The sequence below is a fragment of the Emydura macquarii genome, unplaced genomic scaffold (assembly GCF_026122565.2).
Source record: "Emydura macquarii macquarii isolate MOO-44397 ecotype Brisbane River unplaced genomic scaffold, CSIRO-AGI_Emac_v2 contig_1768, whole genome shotgun sequence".
In the NCBI taxonomy this organism is placed as follows: domain Eukaryota; kingdom Metazoa; phylum Chordata; order Testudines; family Chelidae; genus Emydura; species Emydura macquarii.
In genome coordinates this window covers 132,126-157,813 of record NW_027131905.1, presented here as the reverse complement: position 1 = coordinate 157,813, position 25,688 = coordinate 132,126, and the positions used below count along the sequence as shown (strand labels likewise).

General features: G+C 39.7%; 2 protein-coding genes across 4 annotated transcripts in view; one reads left to right on the top strand and one right to left on the bottom strand.

Moving 5' to 3' along the window:
• The window catches only part of STX18 (syntaxin 18), a 110,450-nt gene extending 99,624 nt beyond the window's left edge, over window positions 1–10,826 (top strand). For all 3 annotated transcript variants that reach the window (XM_067556399.1, XM_067556400.1, XM_067556401.1), the window contains exons 8-11: window positions 6,483–6,541; window positions 7,399–7,468; window positions 8,116–8,196; window positions 9,647–10,826. In XM_067556399.1, coding sequence (XP_067412500.1) covers window positions 6,483–6,541; window positions 7,399–7,468; window positions 8,116–8,196; window positions 9,647–9,742 — 306 coding nt within the window. In that variant the 3' untranslated portion in view covers window positions 9,743–10,826. The remainder of the gene's footprint in view (window positions 1–6,482; window positions 6,542–7,398; window positions 7,469–8,115; window positions 8,197–9,646) is intronic.
• A 67-nt stretch (window positions 10,827–10,893) lies between these two features.
• The window catches only part of NSG1 (neuronal vesicle trafficking associated 1), a 30,106-nt gene continuing 15,311 nt past the window's right edge, over window positions 10,894–25,688 (bottom strand). The window contains exons 4-5 of the mRNA XM_067556402.1: window positions 20,301–20,411; window positions 10,894–12,873 (exon numbers count right to left, since the gene is read on the bottom strand). Coding sequence (XP_067412503.1) covers window positions 12,673–12,873; window positions 20,301–20,411 — 312 coding nt within the window. The 3' untranslated portion in view covers window positions 10,894–12,672. The remainder of the gene's footprint in view (window positions 12,874–20,300; window positions 20,412–25,688) is intronic.

Genomic DNA, 25,688 nt, shown 5'->3' with positions numbered 1-25,688 from the left:
AGTTTCAGATAAAAGTAGATCTTTTAAAAAATGTGTGCTGTGAGCATAATTCTTTTTTTATGCTCCTTTATCTAAAAAAAAAAAAGCAACCCACAACCACCTCCCATACCTATAGTTAGAGAATCTCTAACATAAGCAGATTTTCATACTTAAAAATAAATTTAAAAGTTATTTCTCAATTATTCCTCATAAGACAAAGTTTATGGTGCTTGCAAATAAACCCTTCTCCATCAGAGAAGTTCACAAAGACCTGGTCTCGACTCAAAAAATAAGTCAACATGATATATGTTGCCGTACAGCCCCGCAGTAATTACTGCTGAGTCTGATGTCCACACTGCCCTCCTTGGGTCAGTGGTGTGCATCCTCACAAACCTAAGAAGGGCAGTGTGGGGAGCTGAGAGTCCGGTCTCTCAGATCCCTGTGGGGCTCCCGACAAGGATCTATCTCCCTGCGGACTTCCCTTCATCCCCTTCATGTTCCCTGCCAGCAGCCAGCTCTGAACTTCTCCCGGCCTCGTTCCCCAATGGGAGCTGAGAGAAGCTTTCCCTCTCCCTATTCTCAGAGGAAAGCAGCCCGGTGCTTCTCGCCCCTGGGAACTGGGGTCCAGCTGCCCCAGCTTCTCGCCCCTGCCCCACTTCCTCCCCTCTGGGAGCCAGCAGCCTTGTCAATTTCATGGCTCAGCTGTGAAATTGATAAGGCTGCTGGGCTCTCAGGAGGAGTGGGTGGAAAAACCACCCGCGGCTTCTCCCATCCTGGCTTGCAGCTGGGATCCAGCTGCCGCAGCTTGCAGTAACCAAGGCTTGGGAATTGACAAGAATGACAGCCCCACCACCGAGTTAAGGGAGGCGGTGTCTACATTGACACTGCATCGCCCTAACTAAGTCGACAAAAGCCCTACACCTCTCACCGAAGTGGTTTTATTTTGTCGAAAAAACAGGGCAGTGTTGTCGGCGGGGGGGAAGATGGGGGTGATTGCAGTGTATACAACAGCACTGTTTTGTCGACAAAACTCTTTAGTGTAGACCAGCCCTAAGAATTGCCTTTTAAAAAAATGGCGGTCATTTCCCATTGTCTCAGACTTTAAGTTCAGAAGGGACCATTATGATCATCTAGTCTGACCTCCTGCACAATGCAGGCCACAGAACCTCACCCACCCACTCCTGTAATAAACTCCTAACCTATGACTCAGTTATTAAAGTCCTCAAATCATGGTTTAAAAACTTTAAGATACAGAGAATCCACCAGCAAGTGAGCCATGCCCGATGCTACAGAGGAAGGTGAAAAACCCCCAGAGCCTTTGCCAATCTGCCCTGAAGGAAAATTCTTTTCCGGCCCCAAATATGGCAATCAGTTAAACCCTGAGCATGTTTTCTTCCTATTTATATGGCTATAGAACCTTTTACTATTGGTTTTAATTTCCTTTGCAAGGTCCAACTCTACTTGGCTTTTGGTCTTTCTTACTTTATCTCTATATGTTCTGACCTCCAAGAGGTACTTTTCCTTGCTGATCCTTCCCATCTTCCACTCCTTGTAGGCTTTCTGCTTTCTTTTAATCACCTGTCAGAGATGCATACTCATCCAGCTTGGTCTACAACTCTTGCCTATGAATTTTTTCCCTTTCCTTTTGATGCAGGCTGTTACCCGTCCATGCCTAGGGTAGCCACTTGAAAATGCTAAGGTCAGGGCAGGTGAGTGACAGTGAAATCAGAGTTCCCAACCACAAATAATGCTTCTGATTCCCTACACTGGTTATCAAGAAGCTAAAACAAAATATACGCAGCCCCCTTTACTGCATTTTAGTCTCAGGCTCCTAGTCAACCACTAGATCCAGTAAAAAGATAACTTATTTAAAACTCTATGCTGTTTACCAAAAAGGTTCTCCTGACCCCAAAGGATCAGCCACGTTACCAGATCAATATAAATTTGGATCTTACCCAGAATACCATGCTGCCAGCCAATCCTTTGGTAACTAAAATTAAAGGATTATTATAAAAGGGAAGAAACAAACTATAAGAGCAATGTTAAATGACTAAAGCAATCAGATATATACAAATGATTTGAAATTCCAAATATATCAGGTTTTCAGTAGAATTGTGGAGTTTGCAGGCTTGTATAGTCCCTGTGGTATACATCCAGTACCTGGATGGGTCTCAGTCCTTTGTTTCATAGCTTCAGTTGTAGATGAATAGTTGATCCAGAGGTAGGTGAAGACTAACAACTGAAGACAAAATGAATGTGGTGCAGCTGCCTTTTATATCCCTTTGTCTTTTCCATGCTGCTTATGAAAATTTACAGAAATAAGATGGAGTCCAGGGTCACATGAGTAAGTCCTGGTGACTCAGCAGGTGTCGTCCCTGGGTTCTTTCCCTGGGCTTATTGTACCTTTGAGTTCCCTTAATGAGCCATCAAACAGCCATTGCTGCAGCCATCCTGTTTGGGGTGTCGCCCAGAACACAGCACAAGTTGAAATATTGATACATCAAACATATCCATAACATCCAATGCAAATACGACACATGCACACAAATATCATTATCATACTTAGCAAATTATAACCTTTCTAATGGAATCTGACATGGCCTATCTCATATGATTTATTGTAATTTTGAAATATTGATGTTAAATAATATCATAAATGGTCCCCCAAATCCAGCCAGCATCATACAGGCTTCAGATACTTCCTGCAACTTTGACTTGAAGTAATTCCAAGCCTCCTCCACCTGTAGATCCATGAGTTCTTCAGTCCAGTCCACTTCCCCAACTAATTCCCCTAATTTTTTAAAGTTAGCCCTTTTGAAGTCAAAGACCCTAATCATAGATCTATTTTTGTTTATCCTTCCATTTAGTTTGAATTGAATTAGCTCATGGTCGCTCGAACCAAGGTTGTCCCCTACAACCAGTTCTTCTATGAGGTCCTCATTACTCACTAATACCAAATCTAAAATCCCCTCTTGTTGGTTCAGTAACTATTTGGTAAAGGAATCTGTCAGCTATCACATCCAGGAAAATCTGGGCCCTATTATTACTACTAGCACTTGTCCTCCAGTCGATATCTGGGAAGTTAAAGTCTCCCATAATCATACAGTTCCCAGTAGTATTTACATCATTAAAAACCTTAAAAGAGGTCTCTATCCATATCCAAATCAGATTCTGGTGGTCTGTAGCACACCTCAAGCACTAGCCCAGGGGAAACTAGTAGTTTTCTTCCCCAATGTGATTTTTTTACCCAGACAGATTCTGTCTTATCAATTCCATCACTTCTAATTTCTTTACAGTCTACCCCATCATTGATATATGCTACTCCACCACCTTTGCCTTTATATCTGTCTTTCCTAAACAGCACATACCCTTCAATAGTTGTACACCAGTCGTGACTTCTATTGCACCATGTTTCTGTTATCCCTATAATATCTAGTTTCACTTTTTCTACCAGTAGCTCTAGTTCTTCCATTTTGTTACCCAGGCTCCTCACATTGGTATACAAACATTTAATTTTTGCTGTTTGGCTTCGCTCATGTTCCTTACCTGATTTGGCACAGTCATTCTACTGCCAATATCGCCTATTACACTAGTATCTACACTACCCTTCCTCTTAATGTCCATTCTGCTCCCCACTGCTGTGTCCTTTCTTAGTTCATTTTCCTCCCTCTCAGTGCTAAAATCAGGAATGGAGATTACCTGGATATCTCCCCCAACTCTTTAGTTTAAAGCTCTCTTAATCAGTTGTGCCAGCCTCCATCCTAGAAGTGCATTTCCCTCCCTACTCAGGTGAAGTCCATCCCAAGAGAACAGTCCTCTGTCCGTGGATGCCTCCCAGTGACCATACAGCCCAAAACCTTCCTTATAGCACCACTGCCTGAGCCATCTGTTGATCATCAGAATCTTGTCACGCCTTTGTTGTCCTTCTCTAGGGGCAGGCAGAATCCCTCTGAAGATCACCTGAGCCTCGATTTCCTTAAGAGTCTTCCCCAGCCTGGCACAGTCTCCTTTGATACGTTCTAGCGAGAATCTAGGTATTGCCACTGCCTCCCTTTAGTCCTAATGGGAATGAAGCAAGATGCCATTCCTATAGTTAAAGTAGTGGAGTGTGGTGTATTGTAGTTGTGATAGCAGAGAGATATGACTATGTTTGGAGGAGTAGGCATATTCTTAGGTTGCTTAACTTTTAATTTGTTTGCTTTTGTGGTTTTATATCAGGTGCATTGTATGTGGCAACTCTAACTGTTGCACAATGAAGTTTTTTTCTTTCTGAATGATAATGCTGTTAAAAGTATCTGATATGGGGAAGTCGGCCTATTTTGGCCATTTCAAGAAATAATGGAAATCATCACAGAAGGACAGTGCAAGCAGATGTGGTAGGGAAGGTATTAAGCTAAGGAGACTGGCGGGAAGTGATTAGGGTAAGCAAAAAGATTGTGATTAATTATGAAAGATTGTAGCATAATGGCAATTAAAGTTGCCTACTCATGCAGATTGGAGCTGCACAAAAGGTGAGTCTGATTAGCTCTGTCATATTGTGCACATCGATTTACATGCAGTATCTTGAAAAAATTAATGATGAATTAAATTTTTAAATTACTCTGAAGTGTTGAAATTTTTCCATCGTCTATCATTTTTTTTTTTTTAAATACAGCTTGCTGAAGGCATTTTCAGTAATGTCTGTGTGGAAAGCAAAATGTCTAGCTACCTACATATGACTTTTCCTCATGAATGTAACTACCCATCTTTCCTGTTAAAGCTTTCAGTGGTTCAGACTGTTACCGACTTCCTTTGAATTTTGCATTTGGGTATAGTGTTCTCAAATAATTTTCACTTAATCCCTACAGAACTCCTTTTTCTCACTACCTTAGAAATATTGGGCATTTGTTCAGATTGCTATCAACTCCTACTGGACAGATTGAAATCCAAGCCTGATTCATAAGCAGTCTTGGTCTATTGACAGTTTTAACTTTGGTGATACGCTGTTTCTGCTTCCTTCCTAAACAATAAAAAAGCATCTAAAAAGCGATCATAGAAATTTATTGTATGATTATGGGGAAGCACTGGATTTTTATTGATAATGAAATTGTAACTTGATTAGATTAAGCCAAAACACAAAGGAACTGTTTTAATAGATGAATTCAGTGTAAATAGTAAGTGTTCTTGAAAGAAATGGAATAATTCCCATTCTCTTTGCACAGTTAAGATGCTGGACAATTTCACACTGCTCCCATGTCAAATTATTTGGACTGCGAGGACCACATTTTCCAGTATTCATACTGCTACGTATGGGGCTCTATATTTAGAAATAAAATATATCACAGGCACATCCTACTAGGATGTATATTATAAGTATTAATGTTTCATATCCAGTAAAAATTTTCACAGAAAATAAATTGACCCAGCATTTTCCACATCTAGCTTTTCAGAGACTCTTTGAAACTTTCTAGTGGGCAATTTCAGAAGCACACCTTCTCAGCTCTTACTTAAGCACTGCTCTTGTAGAAGTAATAACATAATTCTGAATTTCCCTGAGTGGGGTTTTCAAATGGAACTTGTGACTTTCAATGGGATTTGTTCTCCTAAGTCACTTTTGAAAATCCCATGCCGTCTAAGTAGAGTTTCATAATATGGTGATTAGGGCACAGAAACTGGTTCTTCTTGGAACAGTTTATTTAAGACGAGGATTGCTATTAGCCTGTTATTTATATGTTACAGTTTGACTGTGTAGACTTGTCAAATCATCTTCAGCTCTGTTAGTCTTTGTGTCATGCTCATCCAAAACTACTACTTTCGTGAATTCCAAATGAATTGGCAATGAATGTTGTCCATCTATGAAAAAAGAACTTATTTCCCTAATAAAATCTGCTTCTCATTATTTGATTGGAAAATGTAATGATAAATAGTAAATGTAAAAACTATTTCATTGAGTATCCCCAATTTAAAATGGAAAGTGACAGGTTAGAGAGACTGCAACTGTACTGGCCTTTGCTTTATTTTCTAAAGTATCAAATGTCAAAAGGTTTTATATTTTGGCAACTTCAAAGCTCTTAATTTCATACTACACTCGGTTATAATAATATTTCATACTGTGGCCGCTTCTCAAGTCAAAACATATTAAATCAGGAGGAATTTTGCTTGTGTTATGTTTTTTGTGTACTTGTATATTCAGGTAATCTATAATCACTTAACCAAAGTTATGTAAGTAATTTTTGTCTCTTGGCTCATCTTTGGAGAAAAGAGGAGATATTGGCTTTTCAGGTGGTTGGTTAAAGATAAGCAAACATATTCATACTGTATTTTTTTGTTTGTTTGTTTTTACTTCCCAAACCGGTGAATAAACTGAAAAATCTCTGTGGCTCGTAAATATCGACTGTTAGTGAATGAATTATAATTAATATTATTTGAGATCTTGCTTTCTTGTTTAAAAACTCTTTTACAATAGTCTGGTATGATCTATCACTTCATGTGGTGTTTTTTGTTGTTTTGTTTTCCTCCTTTAGTTTGAACAGGAAAACCAGCGACTTGTTGGTGAGATGAATAGCCTATTTGATGAAGTGAGGTACAATTTTCTCTTATTTGCTGGGCTCGCACGTTTTATAACAAGGGTTCCCTGTGCTCCAGAGCTTCAGAATCTATCCCTGGCTAATATCTTGCTCCAGAATATAGGCTTTCATTTAAAAAACTGGAGTCCATACAGTTGGGAATGAACCATGAAAATGTGGACTGCATGTAAACTCATGCCATATTGTTTCCTGAAGCTGCAGGCAGGTTGAAAAAAATATCTGCAAGGTGTGCAGTCTGTTTCCATTTGATGGGTTATGTCTGAAACTTAAAAATAGCAATTTAAATGTTAACTCTTTAATTGCTGATCATTTTCGTAAAAAAAAGCCGTTTGTGTTTATCCCACAATCTCCAATTACCTCCCATGCACCTCCCAGGTGCAAAAGACTCAACTGCCCACCTACCAAGCCCTTCCATCTTTTCTCTGACAATTTTTACCATACATGTGTTGTCAATACAAGTCTTCAGCAATCAAAAATTGTAAACACGGGATCATCATAAAATAAAATGGATATAAAGTCAAAATAACTAACCTAAGGGCTACTGTATTTGCTTTATTCATTTCCATATTATTTCAATACACCCCTACGTCCTCATTTTTAATATCAGTGAAGCTGCTACAGAACTTCCACTATACTCCTCCCATAACACCCGTGCAGGCTATACTCCTCCTCACTATGAATCACGGAATATTTGTATGTTACTGCTAAATAAACAAATTGCTGACAAAATGACTACCTTATTAATAGTCTGATCTGCTGGGTTAAAGAATGTGAGTCGAGAGTGAATCTACAGTTGAAAATGTTTTCACTAACACAATGCATATTTTGGGGTTTTGTGTTTTGTTATGTCAAGACAAATTGAAGGGAAAGTGGTTGAAATCTCCAGACTTCAAGAGATATTCACAGAAAAAGTCTTGCAACAGGTAAAAAATGTTTGCTGTCGTAATGTCAAAATGTCAAGAGAAATAACTGAACTGTATGCATAAGTGAAATGAGCTTTTCTTTAAGACATTTCTCAACTGTGAAACTGCTCTGTCTTGTTAGTCACCTTACATTATGGGAGATATGAATTTTAAAAAAACGCACAGACACCCAGGAAAAGTGGAATTTAAAAGTCATGTTTCAAAGCCAAATAGAGTATAGTTTTTCCTGCATAATATTTGTAGTAGGTACATGTTCCTAGCAACATTAAAAGATAAAAATACTCAAATTAAATTCCCCTTGCCTCAGAAAAGTGTATGGTTAATGTTGCTTGTTGTTTATGCTCAGTTCATGGCATTTTTGAAACTATAACATCTTTCCTAAGACAACTGGCAAAATACGATAGGCGGAGTTTAGGTCTGATCCAAGGCTGTTGAAGTCAGTGGAAGATTTTCTATTGATTTCAGACTCCTAGTGACATAGACAGAAAATTTAAGATTTAATTAACCCTTTGCCCCTTGAAGATTGATAAAGAGGCACATAAGATATTAACACACATACTTCTTTATTTCACATTTGTGATCTATTCTGACCCAGATTTTTACAGTTAACATTTTTCATTGTCTTTATGGAACTTTTTGCTCAACAGGACACTGAAATTGACAATATTCATCAGTTAGTTGTGGGTGCAACAGAGAATATCAAAGAAGGCAATGAAGACATAAGAGAGGTAATGTTACTAAGTAGTGTTCAATGCATTTCTTGCTCCTATCAAAGTATCTTTGCCTAAGCACTGCACTAAATACCCTATACCATGGCCACATTTGCAACTGCAGGTTATCTTAGGGGCATACCTGATTAGTAGTAATGGTGTGGGTGGAAGTTACCTTGATCATTTACACTGAACTTCCCGTCTCACTAATTTTGATCTGAATAACCACTGGGACCTGTAAATTTTGTTGGTCTTCACCTCCTTGTTAAAGATGAGCATGACCCTGGGCTGCATGTAGTCACCTATGGAGTGTCCCTAAGGAGTTTGATGGGAAAAGATACCACTGAAATTGATGGGAATGGAGTCTTGATGCATTAACTTTATCAGATGAAGCCTTTCCCCATGCTGCATAAGGTCTTGTTTATAGATTCACTTAGCTACATGCCTAAACATTAATTTAGGAACCTATTATTAGGCACTTATTTTTTTTAAATCTGTTTGGGACTTTATTTTCAGTGACTCAATTTAGGATTGCTATTTCTCATATTCACTTGTCCAAAAGGTAGTATGGCCTAGCAGGCAGGGCATATAATGGCAGGGATGAATCTTTTGAGACTCAATGTTGATAGACATACTAGATTATTAATAATAATATTCAGCACTCAGGTAAAGTACATTTTATTCATGGCTCTCAAAGCACTTCACAAATATGGGCATCAGTATTTTCATTCTACAGCTGGTAGAACTGATGCACAGAGCTGGGACTAGAACACAGATCTTCTGACTCATGTTGTCACTTAACCTCTGTGATTTATTTTTCTCACCTGTAAAGCTCTTTGAGATCCATAAATGAAAACTGCTATATTTTAGAACTGAGACTGATGCTATTAATGTTAGTCTGTTGACATTGTCTAAAATAATTCCTCATCCCTACCGTTTTGTATCAGTTGCAGAAACAGATCTTGGAATGAATGTTTGCTATTTTGAACTTGGACTTATTTTTAACATTTAAATATTGCCCTGACAGATGTTAAATCAGCCCCAAAACATTCATTATCAAGTTATTTAATCATAGGAGAGCTTTAACAGAACTGTTTAGAGGAACCGTTTCTCTTCTTAGAATGTCAACTATTGGCATTTAAATAGATAATGTATTATCTAACTTCTTTTTAGAACTCTTCATTATTGTGCATGGCATATGTTCTATCATTAATTAATCCAACTATATTGGTGGGATGGGAGACTGCCTTTTTTTTCTTCAGCTGATTCTGCTTTTGAGATTTTGAAGCCTGACTCATAGAGTGAGAATCTAGAGAAATATGGCCTAACTCTTTTCTAACTGAAGTCAATGGTGAATTTTGCCATTGGCTTGAAGGAGTGCTAGACTGGGCCCAGATTGACTGAGCCATATTATTGAAATCTAGTATTTTAAGGGAAAAATAGTTATTAAGCTCATATCTTCTTACAGGCAATTAAAAAAAACGCTGGATTTCGAGTATGGATCCTTTTCTTCCTTGTGATGTGTTCGTTTTCCTTGCTTTTCCTGGACTGGTATGATAGTTAATAAAACAAAGACTATGTGCTTTAGATATTCCTTCTCTCATAACAGGATTTACTATCTTCTTGAGCAATTGTCATATGGTTGTGACTGAAAAATATTTTCCAGCCCCCCCCCCCAAAAAAAAAAAAAAAGTGTGTGTATATATACCTACTCTTGTAGCGAGCATCCCAACACCATTTATTTTAAGTCCATTCAGCAGCTCGGTAAAACAAAACAGTCTTTCAAAGCTAAAAACTTTGAATCAGCTAGCAAATAAAAAGCAGGCTGGAGTTTAGTAGGTTGCAATGAATTTTCAATAAAATGTAAATTATACAACATTTAGGAAAGTGTAGCCCCATATGACAATTAGTGGAAAGTTCATAATGCAGACAGGTTGTACAATGAAGAAAATTGTTGCAGTGCATACAGCGCTGAGCTTTTATCTTCTCAGGCTTTTTTTTTAAATTGCATCACTGTAATAACTTTGTACATGTGACTGCCACGCCTAATCCTGTAGAATTAGTTGTTAAAAAATAATTGTCTATTAAATACTGTTATAAAGCTTTACTTACAATAGGTTCCAAGAAGTTTGGGAAGTGTTCTGTAAGTAAGCTTTACTTACAGAACACTTCCCAAACTTCTTGGAACCTATTGTAAGTAATATATAGTAAACAGATCGTGATGTATTAAGTTGGAGCAAAAACCGAAGAATAGATAACATAGAAGCCAAACATTTTGAAGAAGTAAAGTTATTAAGTATCTGTCCAAACAACCAACCTCAGAAGTCATTGAAGCCAGGAGCTTATGAGCCATCTCCTATTTAAGTCAGTGGGAAAACTAATTCCCTTTGACTTCAAGGGTACAGGATCAGTCTCCGAATGAGTTTGATGTTTACAGCCACCTCAGCATAAATGTTTATATTTTTGAATGTTTACTTTTATGAGGGTGGTAGTGAGCCTTATTGTTCATTATCTGCAGCTGCTCTACAAGGAAGTGGTTTACTGTTCTAAGTTTAAGGGGATAAATATTTTTAAATCACATCGATGAAGAATAATAAGGGGAAGCAAATTTTTCCATCTTGTAAAATTTGAATTCATTTTTGTAAAAATTTTTGATTTAGAAGATTCATCTTACTGTGTATCTTGCAGAAATGCATGTCAACATACAACAGGCAATATCATCCATATTCTTTATTTTGCATGAAGTGAAAATGTCAAAAGTTACATGTAAATTTACATTAAATAAGATACATGTCTACTATAAAATAAAAACATGGTATGTGTTTACATGAGTTTGAACTTTTTTAAAAATGCAAAGAAAAATTTTGGCACATCATTTATTGCTTTTTATGCATTTCACATAGCATAATAACAAAGCCTTTTATAGTTCATAACTTTATAATTTGCACTCATTATTGTTTGGTATCAAACCTATGGACTTGAGAAGCAGTGGCCCTTTTGTACTTTACTGGTCTGTAAAGTTCTTGATACTATATATAGTAGTAATGGATTAGAAGAAAACCCAAAAGTGGAGCTGACCAAATTTGTTCTATAAAGAATTAAACAAATAACCAATGATTTCCCTTCATTTTTGTATAGTGCCTACAAAAACAATGAAACTTTTGACATGTACACTAGAAATATCAGATTCAAGTAATATGAAAGGAAAAGTGAATCTCATACCTAAAAGCTTTACACACTTATTTTGTCTAACCGGCAGAGTAATAAAATTATTTTTGTAATGCATATTTAAGATTTAATAAAAATGAAAAAACATGGTTTCATACAAAGAATAGCTAAGAAATTTGTCAGTACAATGAAACGTCAAACTTTTAACGTGCACCCACATTACTAAGCATGTCTACATCTTTTTTCCTCAAAAATCATATATAAGCAGAGTTATGCTTCTTCACTCAGTTTTCACATCTCTTTAAAACAGCAAGTACTGTAATCTAATACACTACAGTTTCACTTGTGATGTCCTGTAGTATTTAAAAATTAGCAAACTGCAAACAGTATAGTTTAGTTAACTCAAAGTTATTTAGAGAATGTATAAAAAGGGAAAGTTAATGTTGTATAAAAGATTTTTTTAAATGTTACTCCCTTGGTCATATCAGACAAATCACAGAAGTGGACTACATCTACAGGGAAAGGCTTTCTGACATTTTCTTCAGCCTGACGAAAGGATGCCATTTCTCAGAACATCCTTCACTTCATAAATTGCTTTTACACAACCTGAACATACCCATAGCTAAAAATGTATGTCTCCCCCCAGTGTCCTATCTAGTTTGTGTTTCAGTGCACAGCCTTACGAGCCTACTAAAGCCATAGTGGACATGTAGTGAAGTTTTGTTGACAGCAATAATAAAACATTGAGCATGCGTTGTGGCAAAGAACTTCATTATCACTTACAAATCAACAGTGAAGAAAATATGCTACCTGACAGTTTTTCTTTCCTTCTCCAGCCCAATCATTACAGCATGTCCCTGATATCAATACTGATATCACCCTTATTTGAGCTGAAAATAAGTTTTAAATACAGCTCTTAGCTAAATAAGAGATCACTCTAGTTATGGCTATGGTGTTTGTTTGCAAAAACGATTACAGGATAAAGTAAGTGTTCAGACAAAGCACATGATTTATCTGAAGTTCAAACCACTGAAATTCAGTGAAAAAATTCTGTCAGCATCCAGTAAATTGCAAGAAAATAAATAAAGTTGGATTTCTTAACATTGAAAATGGTGTCAGAGCTCTAAAGCGATGCTGATATGCACCTTGTTTTTATGCCCATGAATGTTTTGTAGCAAGTTTTATTTTTTTTTTGCAAAGCAGTATCAGCAAACAGAAGCAATTGCACCATAAACATGAGTAACCTCTAAATTATCCATATTATATTTAATTAAAAGTCCCTTAGTTACCTTCAAATGACATCAAATTAATAATTAGCATATCACACTAAGCTGATTTCTCAGCAGCTTCAGTCTCCTGTTCAGACAATTTCTCTTCTGACAGTACTGTCATCCATGGAGACACAGAGCGCGTGATGGTTTGTTTGGCCAGATTGTAGTGGTTTATGACCGTGTAAAATTTCCCTCGAGCACTGGAGTCTTGTTCAGAGTAGTAGTTCTCTAATCCAGCTGGAATGCATTGATTATTCTGGAAGAAAATCCACCATTTACATTAGATACTATCCCAAAGCCACTAAAAACAAGTAAAACAGCGGGAGTCCTGTGGCAGCTTAAAGGCTAACAAATTTATTTGGGCAGAAGCTTTTGTGGGCAGAAACCCACTTCGTCGGATGCATCAAGTAAAAAAGTAATTTTGTTTCTAGTCCACATGATTTACTTCCGTGTGAGTCTAGAAGCAACACACCAATAGTGTTGAATTGTTGTGATGATACCACTGTATACTGGTCTCAGCGATCCAAATTTATTTTGAAATATGTTTCTCACTGTCATAACCTCCTAGATCACATCTTATTTTCCTGAGTCCCAAGGGGACAGTCATAGAATTGTATTCGAAAAGCATACTTCAGTACACTACAATTATACAGATACGCTAAAATAGCAGACAGCATCACGCAGTCAAATTTAGTGTTTTACCATAACACGATTTTTTAAAAGGTTTTAAATTTCTACATTTTTGGTGCCTCTTTGAGTACAACAGCTAGCTAATTCCAGCTGGTAAAGCTAGAATGCCAAAGATCTGCTTTCCATAATTACATATGATGGTAGGCACTTTAATAGACTGGTTTCAGTCTGTGTTGGAAAAAAGCTAACATATGTTGTTTCCAAGCTATGAACACAGTTGATGATCCCTCTATAGATGAGGATGATCTTTCACAGGTGTTTTATTTTATACGGGTTCTTTGGTGATTAAGGAGGCTGATCCTTGAGCCACAGTCTTGTTCACAGACATTGCAGGTGGTGTTGGAAGGCAGGGTTGGGTCATGACTGAACACACTATGATACTGTAGTAATCCTAATGCCACAGCAAAAATATGCCTATGTGTTTACACACAAAAAATATAAGCCAAGATTTTCAAAACTAGGTAGTTGAGGTTAAGATCTTAAATCCATATTTAGGCATCCAAATATGGATTTAGGAGTCTAACAAATCTTGGTCGATGGGTGTGCATGCATCTACATACTTGCATTATCTGTTGGCTAGCTCTAAGCGATCATTCCAATGATGTTGCAGTAAGCAACACCACCACTAGCTAAGGCAATTTCAACTGCTCTTAGGAGGCTAGTTCACGGTAAGGTACTAAAGTAAAATATGTCCGAGTATGTCTACACTACAGGCTCTGCAGCGATTGATTGAGCGGGTCTACACGACCCACTCAATTGATGGGAGATGGGCTCTCCAGTCGATACCATTAGTCCACCTTCCCCAACGGAGTAAGACTGCGTCGACAGGAGAACATCTCCTGTCAACGCAGCGCCGTGAAGACGCCGCAATATGTCAACGTAAGTACACTGACGGGAGATGAGCAAGCTATGTTATGTTATGTTACATAACATAGCTTGCGTATCTCCCATCGACTGCTGCTGACAGTGTAGACCAGCCCTAGGAATAAAAATCTATTTTTTCAAGGTATTAGTAATTGCAGTACTCAGGTCAGTCTGAGGAATGAATGTCTAATCATGTCAACCTCAGACAGAAAAGAAACACATTTAAAAGAAATGGTATGCTGTTAAATCTCCTTACAGCAATGGAATACTTATGTAATACTCCAATACATTTTAATAGCATTATTCTCACAGAACTCCACAATAGTAATAAAATTCAGTAGCAGCAATTCTCAGGCACAATAGAGGGCATGTTAAGATTACAACCTCTATGATGAGGTACCACTTTAATCGTATTTACTTTTCTATTTGTCAGAATCCTCACCTTAGTAAAAAAAGAAAGTGGCTTTTAACTAAGTACCAATAACTTAGATCCCCAAACAACTTAATGTTTAAGAGACAGGCAAAAATAAGATCTTCTGACAGATACAATGAAAGGTGTTAATTTAGAATAATTTTTGTGTCCTAAAATGTTTGGGTAGAGAGTGCATTAGAATGGGGTTAGTGTTTATGGGCCATGAACACACATGCATAAATACACAAAACTTAAGGAAAAAGTAAAGGCAAACCAGAACCATGAGGTTGTGTGCGTTAGATCTGTCAGAAAGGATCTGAAGAATAAAATATTGTGGTAGGCCTGACCAGTGCATGAGTACGACTGCGAACGTCACACAGGTTGTAGAAGTCATGACTGCCACCGGTGCTGGAGTGGTCCCACAGGCGGTGAGCATTGGGCAGCCGGGGGCAGTCAGCTGCTGTCTGCACTCCAGAGCCCCCAAGAGCATCAGGGCCCCTGAAGCAGCTAAGATTTAGTCCAGGATATTTTTAGTAAAAGTCATGGCCAGGTCACAAGCAATAAACAAAAATTCATGGGCTGTGACCTGGCCATGACTTTTACTAAAAATACCCCAAACTAAATCTTAGCCTTATGCATGAGGCATTGCCGCCACAAGGCATTTAAGTAAACACTCTTTTGAAACCCCTAATAATTTGTAAGAGCACAGTGGAGTTGATGGCTTAGCAGTTCTAACCCATTCATCCATTCAGTAGTTTTTAACCACAGCTGAATGCATGTCAAATTAATGATAACAGATGACAGCGGATACTGGCTCTAACCAACAAGATTCAATCTATCTAGATTTTCCTACTTTTGTCTTATCACTAGCCCTGATCCTACAACTGCCACCATGGATGAAGTCTGAGCCCCACTTAAGTCAATAGAAGCATTGCTAGAGCTTCCAATGGGGCCAGAATTTCACCCCATCTGAGTAGAGTCCTGGGCTCATGCAGAACCCCAACGAAGTCCATGGGGCTCTTCATGAGCACAGCAGTCAACACTGCTAGAGCCATTTGGAAGATGGGAGCCTGGATGAGGAATGGCAAGGACATCTCTGGGATCGTGATTATGTAGTAGTTCTTGCTCAGCTATAGCAATTGCATCATCGTCTGGAAATATCTGTTCTGCATATGAATAGTTTACATTAGCACTAAAACCGTAAAATGACTAAAATGCTTCTGTAGTTGGTCATGTTGAGTAGTTGGCATTTATGGCAACTATGCTTTCATTTATAGGCACAAGCTGGTAGCAATGCCTTTAGCGAAGGTTGCCTGACACTTTTCATTATAGGCCCATTTTCAATTGCTTGTAACTTTGGCAAACTCTATGTTAAAATATTCCATGTTGGGTGTCCAATTCAGCCACACTGCATATCGAGATCACTACATGGATATAGCACCTTCTATATATGATTCTATCAGAACCTTAACTGTATTTTTCCCTGACTTTCCTGCACTTACACAGAGATGTATCAGTTTTAAATGTATGTATAATGTTTATAAAGTATTTGGAGATCCTTAAAGATGAAAGGTGCTGTATACCTTTAAGTGCTTATAGTGATTATTTCACCTATCCGTGGAATGTGTTTTTAAGATGGGAGGCAGGGAGAGAGTACAATCCACTTACTTAATTAAAATTGCAAGGGGAAAACAGAACAGAATTACCGGCATTGGAACCAAGCCAAAGGTACTTGCAGTACAAAAAGTACCACAGGATCTTTAATTGATCAGAAAGGCACTTTATTGTGTCATACCCAAACAACTTCCCAAATGGCACAGTATCCATATTACGTTTTTTTACAGTCACAAATGTACACACCACTTGGCAGAACAGCCTCTCTCTCTCTCTCTCTCTCACTCACACACACATACACACAAAAAAGATTCCATCTCAAATGGATTCCTACTTGCAATGAAAAGATTTTGGCCCTCTGAGGAACTAGTAGGTTTACCTATTATATAACCCAGCCAGTGTCCTTGAACGTTCCCCACCAGTAAGGTACTGGGCATAGCTAGCAAATGAGCTTCCTGTTGTAACTGTACTGTTGGGGCTGGTTCGAGATCCTGTCCTGCAGCCTTTGTCTTAGTTTGGGACATCATCCTGTATCCTTTTTATCTGTTTTCCTAATTCAAAGTAACACAGGGGTGACAGAGGTAGTGGGTACACTGCAGGTCTGAGACACCAGTCTCTCTCACAGCCTGCTGCAATAGCTATAGGCAGAGCCCTTGATGCCTGTGGCAATGGTTTCCAGCTCTGGTTGAATTTGGCTGCATCAAGAGGACTCTTACAGTTCTCTTGAGGTGGGCTGTGTTGATGGTCTCAATGCTTTCCTTAGGAGGAGAGTGACTTTATTCAGCTCTATTAACTTTGCTGCATCTATCAGAAGCAAGAAGGTTGGTCCTCAAACTCTCTGGAACAGGATCATTGACTCCCTAAAGCCTCAAGATGAGAGGCATCAGTTATTGCCTGTTGTGATACACTCTACCCCAAAGCAGCATTGTAAACCCCCTAGTCATCATTTCCGTATGGCTGTAATCATGCTAAGCATGTCATATAAGAGGTCTAATGAAAGGTCATAATCTGCTAAAACCCACTGTGCTGTCCAACTATGTGTATTGTGGGTGTGTATCGAGTTACAAAACTTTTGCTGTATAGTTGTTAGAAATTTTGCTGCAAGTTTAAGAATATTTTCTACAAGGGCAGTAGTCCCCACCCAGGAGGGTGTTAAGAGACTACAGTTCTGCAGAGGAGTTGTACTTGTAATGAAAGGATATACAGTTCAATGTCTTTTGCGCAAGCACCAGACAGAGGTATTGAGCAATCTTGTGACTCATCAGAGCCCACCTGGATATGCCTGGACTAATGCCTACTAAGCACACAGTCAAAAGGATATAAAATAAGGAACAGGGATGCATTCCTGGGCCTTTCACTTCCCCACCCACACTGAAAGTAACAGAGACAATGGAAAGATAAAGACTGGAAGACGAAGGGACTGGGCCCCAGATTTCAGGGAAGAACCTGTGGATTAAAAAGCTGTAATATCCAGTGGCGTGAGAAAACAACTGCTTAATCTAGATACTACCTAATGTTAAAGGTTTAAGATTTAGACTGCATGTTTATCTTTGTTTGCTTTAGTACCTATCTCTGATCACTTACACCCACCACTTATACTCACTTAAAATCCATCTGTCTGTACTTAATAAATCCATTTTTATATTTTAATTAAAATAGTGTGCTTCGGCTGAAGTGTTTGGAAAAATCTCAGCTCAGTCAACAAAAACTCGTGTGTATCTCCCCACATGGGGGAAGGGGAAGGCGGACTAGGTAATAAACTTACACTGGTCAGGTTCCTGACCAGGGCAGGACAAGGCAACTTGGGGTGCAAGGCAGGAAGTTGGGGTGGACTGGTTGGTGCCTATCTCTGTGAGATTTGTGAGTGGCTCTGGGAGAATTCATGCTGGGCGTGTGGCTTCTCATGCTGTTGGGCTGAGTGATAACTGCACCAGGAGGGGTTTGCTGCTTGTCACTAGCAGAGCATTGAGAGTGATAGCCCAGGCTGGAGAGTTAAGAGGGCACAGCAGTACCCCAGTCTCAGGTTGCACCTCTGGGGAGCCTATCACACCTGTGTCTCAGTCCTCGGTTGTTGAGGCACAGAGCTGTCTCACAATCTAGAACACGCTGGGCCTTGAAGCAAGAGTCAAGGCATGCATTTTATGGTGGTGTGATTGTGAAATAAGTGCAAAGCCATTCCATAAAGCGTAGCTACCAGAGCCTTGACACCAGTAATTCCAGATTCATAATAGGCCATGTGATCCACCTCTCAAAGTAGCTAAAGAGTCAGGTGGAACTGACAAAACCATCCATGACCTTTGATGGTCAAAGCAGGGTCTTACTGCTGTGAGATTTCTGCACCTCTATGCTCCTCCAAACAAAAACCACCACCTTGAAGGCCTCAGATCAATGTCATGCAGTTGGTGCTTCGTGGTCTAAGCAGCTATACCATTGCTATAGGAGATGACAATGTCGCTGTTTTAAGCGTACATAGACACTTTGAAGCCTTGGATCCACAGAACAATGTAAAAGTTTGAGACAATGGAGCCTTTGGAATCCATGACATAGCAGGACTGCCCATCACAGCCAGGCACTGATTCAACAAGGGCCTAAACAAGTTGTTTCAGTTTGACGATGCCCCACAGGGTGTGGGTGTCAAAGCAGAATATGGTAAACTAAGTTTGACTAAAGGATGTGGCAGTGTGGCCTTTATGCAAAGATACCCCACTGCACAAGAACGACTGATGCGGGACACTTCACTCTTTGCAAGCAAAGCACATCAGCACTCTAGTTTGAGGGACGTTAATGCAGGCAATTAGTGCAGACACATTGACCATGCAGCTCTTTGGGCAGACTAAGCCAGTTAAAAAGTACTCTTTGTTGGTGCAGACTTTGCTTTGGTCTCAGAATGTGACATTTGTGCAAACCTTTCCTCTTCCTCCAGAAAAGAGAGAAAGGCACCATCAGAGAGAGACTCAAGTCAGCATCGTGTCAGTTTTAGACCTAAGACATGCAGATCAAGTATTGCTGTGTAGCTTCAATATTTTGTGTAACAAAAACGTACGTTTATGATCCCTTGTATCAAGAGATGGTCATAGATCTACTCTTCCTTTTGGAAATAGTCTCCACAAAACCTCCATCACTGGGACCGTAGCAAGCACCAATAAGGGCCTTTGCATGAGCTACATGTGCCTTAAAGAGCCAGAAAACTCTTGAGTGCTGGGAGATCCCACCTGTCTTTTGTTAGAACAACAAGAACAAGAACAGGACTCCAGTCAAATAATATCCTCAGAAATACTGAATTAGAGGTAAGAAATTTTCCCTTCCCTGACCAGTCAAGGTAGAAAAGGCAAGCAAAGACAAGAGAGGACATGGGACAGCAATTCAAGTAAGGAAGGATGTGAAGAGGTTACTGCTGAGGAGACCATGATATGAAGTTTTCCTGGAACAAATAGCCTTTATTACAGTAGCACTTAACAGGCCCTGCTGAGATCATCGTTCTAGGCACTGTACAAACACACAGATTGAAAGCTCTTTGGAGCAGGGACTAAGTAGATAAGATAGACACAGGTTAGGAAAAAAAATATCATCCCCATTTTAGAGATGAGACACAGGCACAGAGAGATTAAGTGACTTGCCTAAGGTCACACAATAAGTCTCCAAAGCAGAACCAGAAATTGAAGTCTGATCTATATATATATCTGTAAGTGGTCATTCTAGTATGAGAGCTTTTTACAGAGTCTCAGGCTGTAATGACAACTTCCATACATCTGTCATAAATCCAAAGTAGGAGCTGAGTCCAGGTGCTTCACTCCATGTTTTAGATTTATACCTTTGTTCCTTCCTATGTGACATCCATCTTGCCCAATAAATAAGAACATCTTTCAAATAGCTGCAGGTGAAGATTCCCTGATTTTAAGGGCGTATGAGATAAGAACATTATGAAAATTATGAGATAGTCACCGCCTCACTTACAAACTATGCAGAAAGAAACAAAGAGAGAGAGCATATTATCTTATAAATAATTTAAATTATGCAAATTAACAATTTGCTCAAGGATAAGGAAAAAGCAGCAGAGACAGTTTTGCATGTTTTTCTATTTTTCTAGAATTTGTGTGCTTTACCTTGAAAACGAATCCTTCTGGACAGGTATGATCATACTTGTAAACCTTGTAGACTACCAGAAATACAACACATGTTAGGAACGCAAGGGCAAAAAGGACCAGAACAGTTACCTGCAAACAGAAACAATACAACATTCTTGTTAGTAATGCATTGCTTATTACATTATCGTTCATTAATGTACTTAACGCCTGTCTAGTATCATTGTGCTTTGCAATAAAAAACAAACAAACAGATGAAACACGTAATTAACCACTAAGAGAGGTGAACAGAATAGCACGAGTGCCTCTACTCCTCCCACCCAGAGAAGTCAGAAGATAGTTCTGGTCACCTGTTCATTGCCTCCTTGAGGGCTGTTGAGAAAATTGGGCCTGTAACTTTTTGCTTGCTTGGGAATGAACTATAAAAAGTAGGTCAAGTTATTTTTAATAAAAAATTCTATAAACAGGTGCAAGACAACTAGACAAAAAAACTGAATTAGTCCAAATAAAAAGGACGATTAATATAACTCCAAGAATGTTGAGATCATGCTTGGTAAACAAGAAAGTATCTGGAAATTAACGAACAAAAATTGGTGTTTGGAAACTTGGCCTAACTGGTGGACAGAATAATGGGGGGATGGGCTATTCCATCCACCACTCCTTTTTTGGGTCCTTAAAGAGTCTTTGGGAGGAAAAGAGAAAGAACAGAAGGAGACTACTGGAGCAAGCTTCACATGGTTGCCACCCCTACCATCTCCTGGGACCCAGGCCTGTGTCATCCTATTTATGAGAAATGTCCCGACCAGATCAGGCCAGAGAGAGGGACCCAGAATGAAATCACCACCTCTACCAGTCCAGCTGAATCCCAACTGCCACCTGGGATTAAAACGGTATTGGACTTTAACAACTCCTCCAGCCCATCTCAACTAGCTTCTCTTTTCCCCAAAAGGACAATTATTACCATCTTTGATACCATCTTAAGTCTGGTCTACACAAGAAACAGCTTTTTGCACCAAACTAGTGGTGGTGTACACACTGCAATCCCCTTCAACCGACCCCACTCCCCTGATTTTTTGACAAAATAAAACCACCTCGATGAGCAGCATAGAGCTTTTTGCATCAAAATTTTAGCAACAAAGCGTCAGTTATGTCCCACAATGCCCATCTTGACCACTCTGTCCATCAGTTTGAACTCTACTGCCTCTCCCACTTTAAAGGCTTGGGAATTTTTGAAATTCCACTTCCTGCTTGGTCAACGTGGAGAGCTCACATCTCATCTTCCCAGCTGACCGTGGCGGCTCCATGCACCAAACGCTCTCCTGCTTGAAGCACACCAGAGCTTCTGGATCTGATCAGCATTTGGGGAGAAGCTGCTGTTCAGTCCCAGCTCTGTTGCAGCCGAAGGAACTACGATACTTAATGGTCAAATTTCTCATTTAATGGCATAGAAAGACTATAAAAATGGGACATGCTGAAGTGCCATGTGAAAATCAAGGCGCTGCAGCAGGGGTACTAAAAGGTTAGAGAGTCAAACCGTCACTCTGGTGCAGAGCCAAAGCCCTGCTGCTTTTATAAGAAGCTGGAAACCATCCTCAGTGGTGACCCCACCTCCACCGCCAAGAGACCTGTGAATACCTCCGCAGGCCCAGGGGCAGCAGGCACATTCAACTGTCATTTGGCACCTGTTCAGCCCATTATTGAAGTGCTCCTTCTGCTATCCAGGTTGCCCATATAAGGCTTCATGGTAATAAGGGGTAGGCTAGGTCTCCCAGGATCTCTATAGGCATTTCTATATATCTCTATAGGCATCTCCCATTGGAATCTTTTGGTCTGGAAAGAAAGTCCCTGCTTGCAGCTTTCTGTACACTATTTCACAGTCCTTCGTAGCAGAATGTGATTAATGGTCCTGCACACTTGCGATAACATAGGAAATCCACCGTTGGAGCTGACTCCAAACTGATTCGCAACCAACTGTTAGCAGTCTGGAGTTGCCAGCTTCCACACGGTGATTGCCACGCACTTCTCCACCAAGAAGACACCTCTCATTCTGGTGTCCTTGAGTCACAGGGCAGGGGCGAGCTCCACACACAGTTCCACGAAGGTGGCTTTGTGCATCTGAAAGGTCTACAGCCACTGCTCGTCATCCCAGACCTGCATAACGATGCAATCCCGCAACTCAGTGCAAAAGCGACGGTGCACTGTGTGCAGATGCTCCATGAATGCAAACAGTAATCTGGAGTTGTTTGTTTGCATGGCACTCAACAGGTCAAGTGCCTCGGATTCCAGTTCCGCTTGGGAACTCATGATATAGTGCATGAGCAGCTGCGATGTGTTCAGAATACTGACAAAAACAGTGGAGAGCAGTGCAGGATCCATCCTTTCAGATAAAGATGGCGGTTGCAAAGGAATCGGGGGCTGTTGAAAAATGCCACGAAACGCAATTGTAAACCCATGGAATGACGGGACAGAAATCATTGCATCATGGGATGTTGAGCCTGCACCAATGATGCACTACAATCTTCTCTACCTTCCCACAACTCCTAGCACCAAATGTGGATGCACTTCAGGGACACGAATGCTGTGTGGACAGGCACAAGGGTAATTACAACGCTTTTTGATCTCCGCTATAACTTGTGTCAACAACACTTTCTAGTGTAGACGAGGCCTTAGAGCCTGTCAAACAAGGGGTTTTTCCTTTTAAAAAGCTCTCTCCAGCTGAAGGGGAGAAGAGAACAAGGGATGTTGTTAAAATGAAAACTTCATTTAATACTGTACATTTCAAATGTTTTAACTGTTTTTCCTTCTTTTCTTCAATAAAAAGTTAAAAGGGTGTTTAATGATGTATGTGCCATGCTTCTAAGCAAGTTGAAGTCTCTGTATACCAAACCCCACACCTTGTTTAACACGGTTTAATGTTGGATAGTGACTGGGCTAACACTTTTGCACCATTTATGTCATCTAAATTAATATAAAAGTATAAAAAGTATTAAAATATAAAATGTGTCTGGAAAGGTTCTGTTGTCCTCTTTCCTGTTCAGTATGTGCTTGAGGCTGCTGGGACAGAATGAGGTGGTTTGGGGCAGCTGTGCCAGCAGTATGGGGATAACAAACTCTAAGTCTAGCTTGTATTAGATGCCATTGGTTAAGTGTATTTCCTTTTTTATTGCCTTCCCACGACAGAGGTTTGGATGTCAGCAACATAAGATCAATCTAGATACAATAGAGGTGCTACTGGGGGGTGCACAGAAAATATCCAGAGGGTGTGGAGAAAGTGATATCTGCGCCCGCTAGTTAGGGGGACGTGTGACTTTTTTTTTTTTTTTTTTGGTTAGTGACATTTGTTGTCTGGGGATCCTGTTTAGATCCTCAGTGCTCTAGAATTCATAAATTGCACCAGTTGCTTATCACATGCAGGCTGCACTGTGGAAGTGTCTTACTACCTCCAACTGGGAATACAGCAATGTGTTCAAAATGAGGCTACCTCTGAAGATCATTTAGAAACTCCAAATATGATTGCCCAGCTACCTAGTAGTGCATGTGGTAGACTGCATGTGACAAGCTGTGCTCGAAAGACTGCACCGGTTACCAATCTGTTACTGAGTAAAATTCATGGTGTTGACTCTGATCAAGAAAGCCCCCGTGATTGAGATTCTTTCAGTGTTAGGGCCTGCTCTAATACCCACTGAAGTCAACAGAGAGAATCCCATTGACTTGAATGGGGTGCTGGTCCAGAGCATTAGACAATCTCTTTCCATAGGCACCATCCGGATGGTTGTGATGTAAGCCCCCATGTTCATGCTACTCATTCGCTGGACGGAACTCTGTGAGCAGTGCTTTGGCTCTGGAATTAGTTCTCCCAGGGAGGTGTAGCCTGAGTGAGTTTCATGTGTTGGTGGAGGAGTTGTCTTTGAAATGACCTTGTTATTTTTAGTTGAAATTATAAACTAATGCACGTGTGTCTAGATGCTGCAAGAGGCTTTTTTTTTTTTTTGGGGGGGGGGGGGGCGGGGGGGGGAGAGACAAATCACAAAAAATAGCACACATTACAGCATGAGAAACAATAGTAAACAGAGCCAAACATAATTATGTGAGTAAGTAATCAAAAGAGAAAAGGGATTTCAATGGAATTTGGATTTTAGAGAGAGCTAAGTAAGCCAGCTGCACAGATCTTTGAAGGAGAAGAATTTCACTGCACTAGGCTTAAATAAGCAAAAAACAATATTTTAAGATTTTAGAAGGCACAAAAGGATTCTGGAATTCTGCATTTAGAGACAAAAGGAAACCTGTGGTCTCTTTTCAGTAAGTGCTAACTGTGGTTGGGAACCCCACCCTACAAACCTTACTCATGGCATAGGACCACTTTTGACATTTAAAGATCACAGCATCAGATTTTGAGGCCTTGTCTACCCTAGGAAAATTATCTGCATTACAGGTGGTGAATTATAAAAACTGACAATCCTAGTTGTTGTAGCCATGTTGGTCCCAGGATATTAGAGACCAGGTGGGTGAGGTAATACCTCCCATTGGACCAGCATAAGTGGATAGTTCTTTGAAAACATCTGCTTAATATGCAGTGGCAGTCACAAAAGCTAACCATGTTGGGAAGTATTAGGAAAGGAACAGATAATCAGACAGATAGACAATATAATAATACCATTATATAATCCATGGTACAGTACACCCACACCTTGAATACTGCATGTAGTTCTGGTCACCCCATCTCAAAAAATATACATTAGAATTGGAAAAAGTATAGAGAAGGGCAACAAAATAGAGGAGAGATTAAAAAGATGGATTTTTCAGCTTGGAAGAGACACTACTGAGAGAGGATATGATAGAGGTCTCTAAAATTGTGACTGGTGTGGAGAAAATGAATAAGGAAGTGTCATTTACTCCTTCACATAACACAAGAACCAAGGGTCACTCAATGAAATTAATTGGCAGCAGATTTAAAACAAGCCCAAAGAAGTACTTCACACAATACAGTAAACCTGTGGAACTTATTGCCAGGGGATGTTGTGAAGGCCAAAACTACAATGGGGTTCAAAAAAGAATTAGATAAGTTCATGGAGGATAGATCCATCAATGGCTATTTGCCAAGATGATCTGGGATGCAACCCTCTGCTCTGAGCATCCCTACTCTCTGATTGCATGAAGCTGGGAGTGGATGACGGGATGGATCACGCCATGATTTCCTGTTCTGTTCATTCCCTCTGAAGCACCTGGTATTGGCCACTCTTGGGAGACATGATACTGAGCTAAATAGACCATTGGTTTGATCCAGTGTGGCCGTTCTTATGTCCAATCCTACAATTTTACTGGGAGTTGCAGGTGCTTTGCACCACCTTGCAGAATCAGGCCTTGGGGGGCTGATTTTCAGAGGTACTGATTATTGACATCTTTCACTGA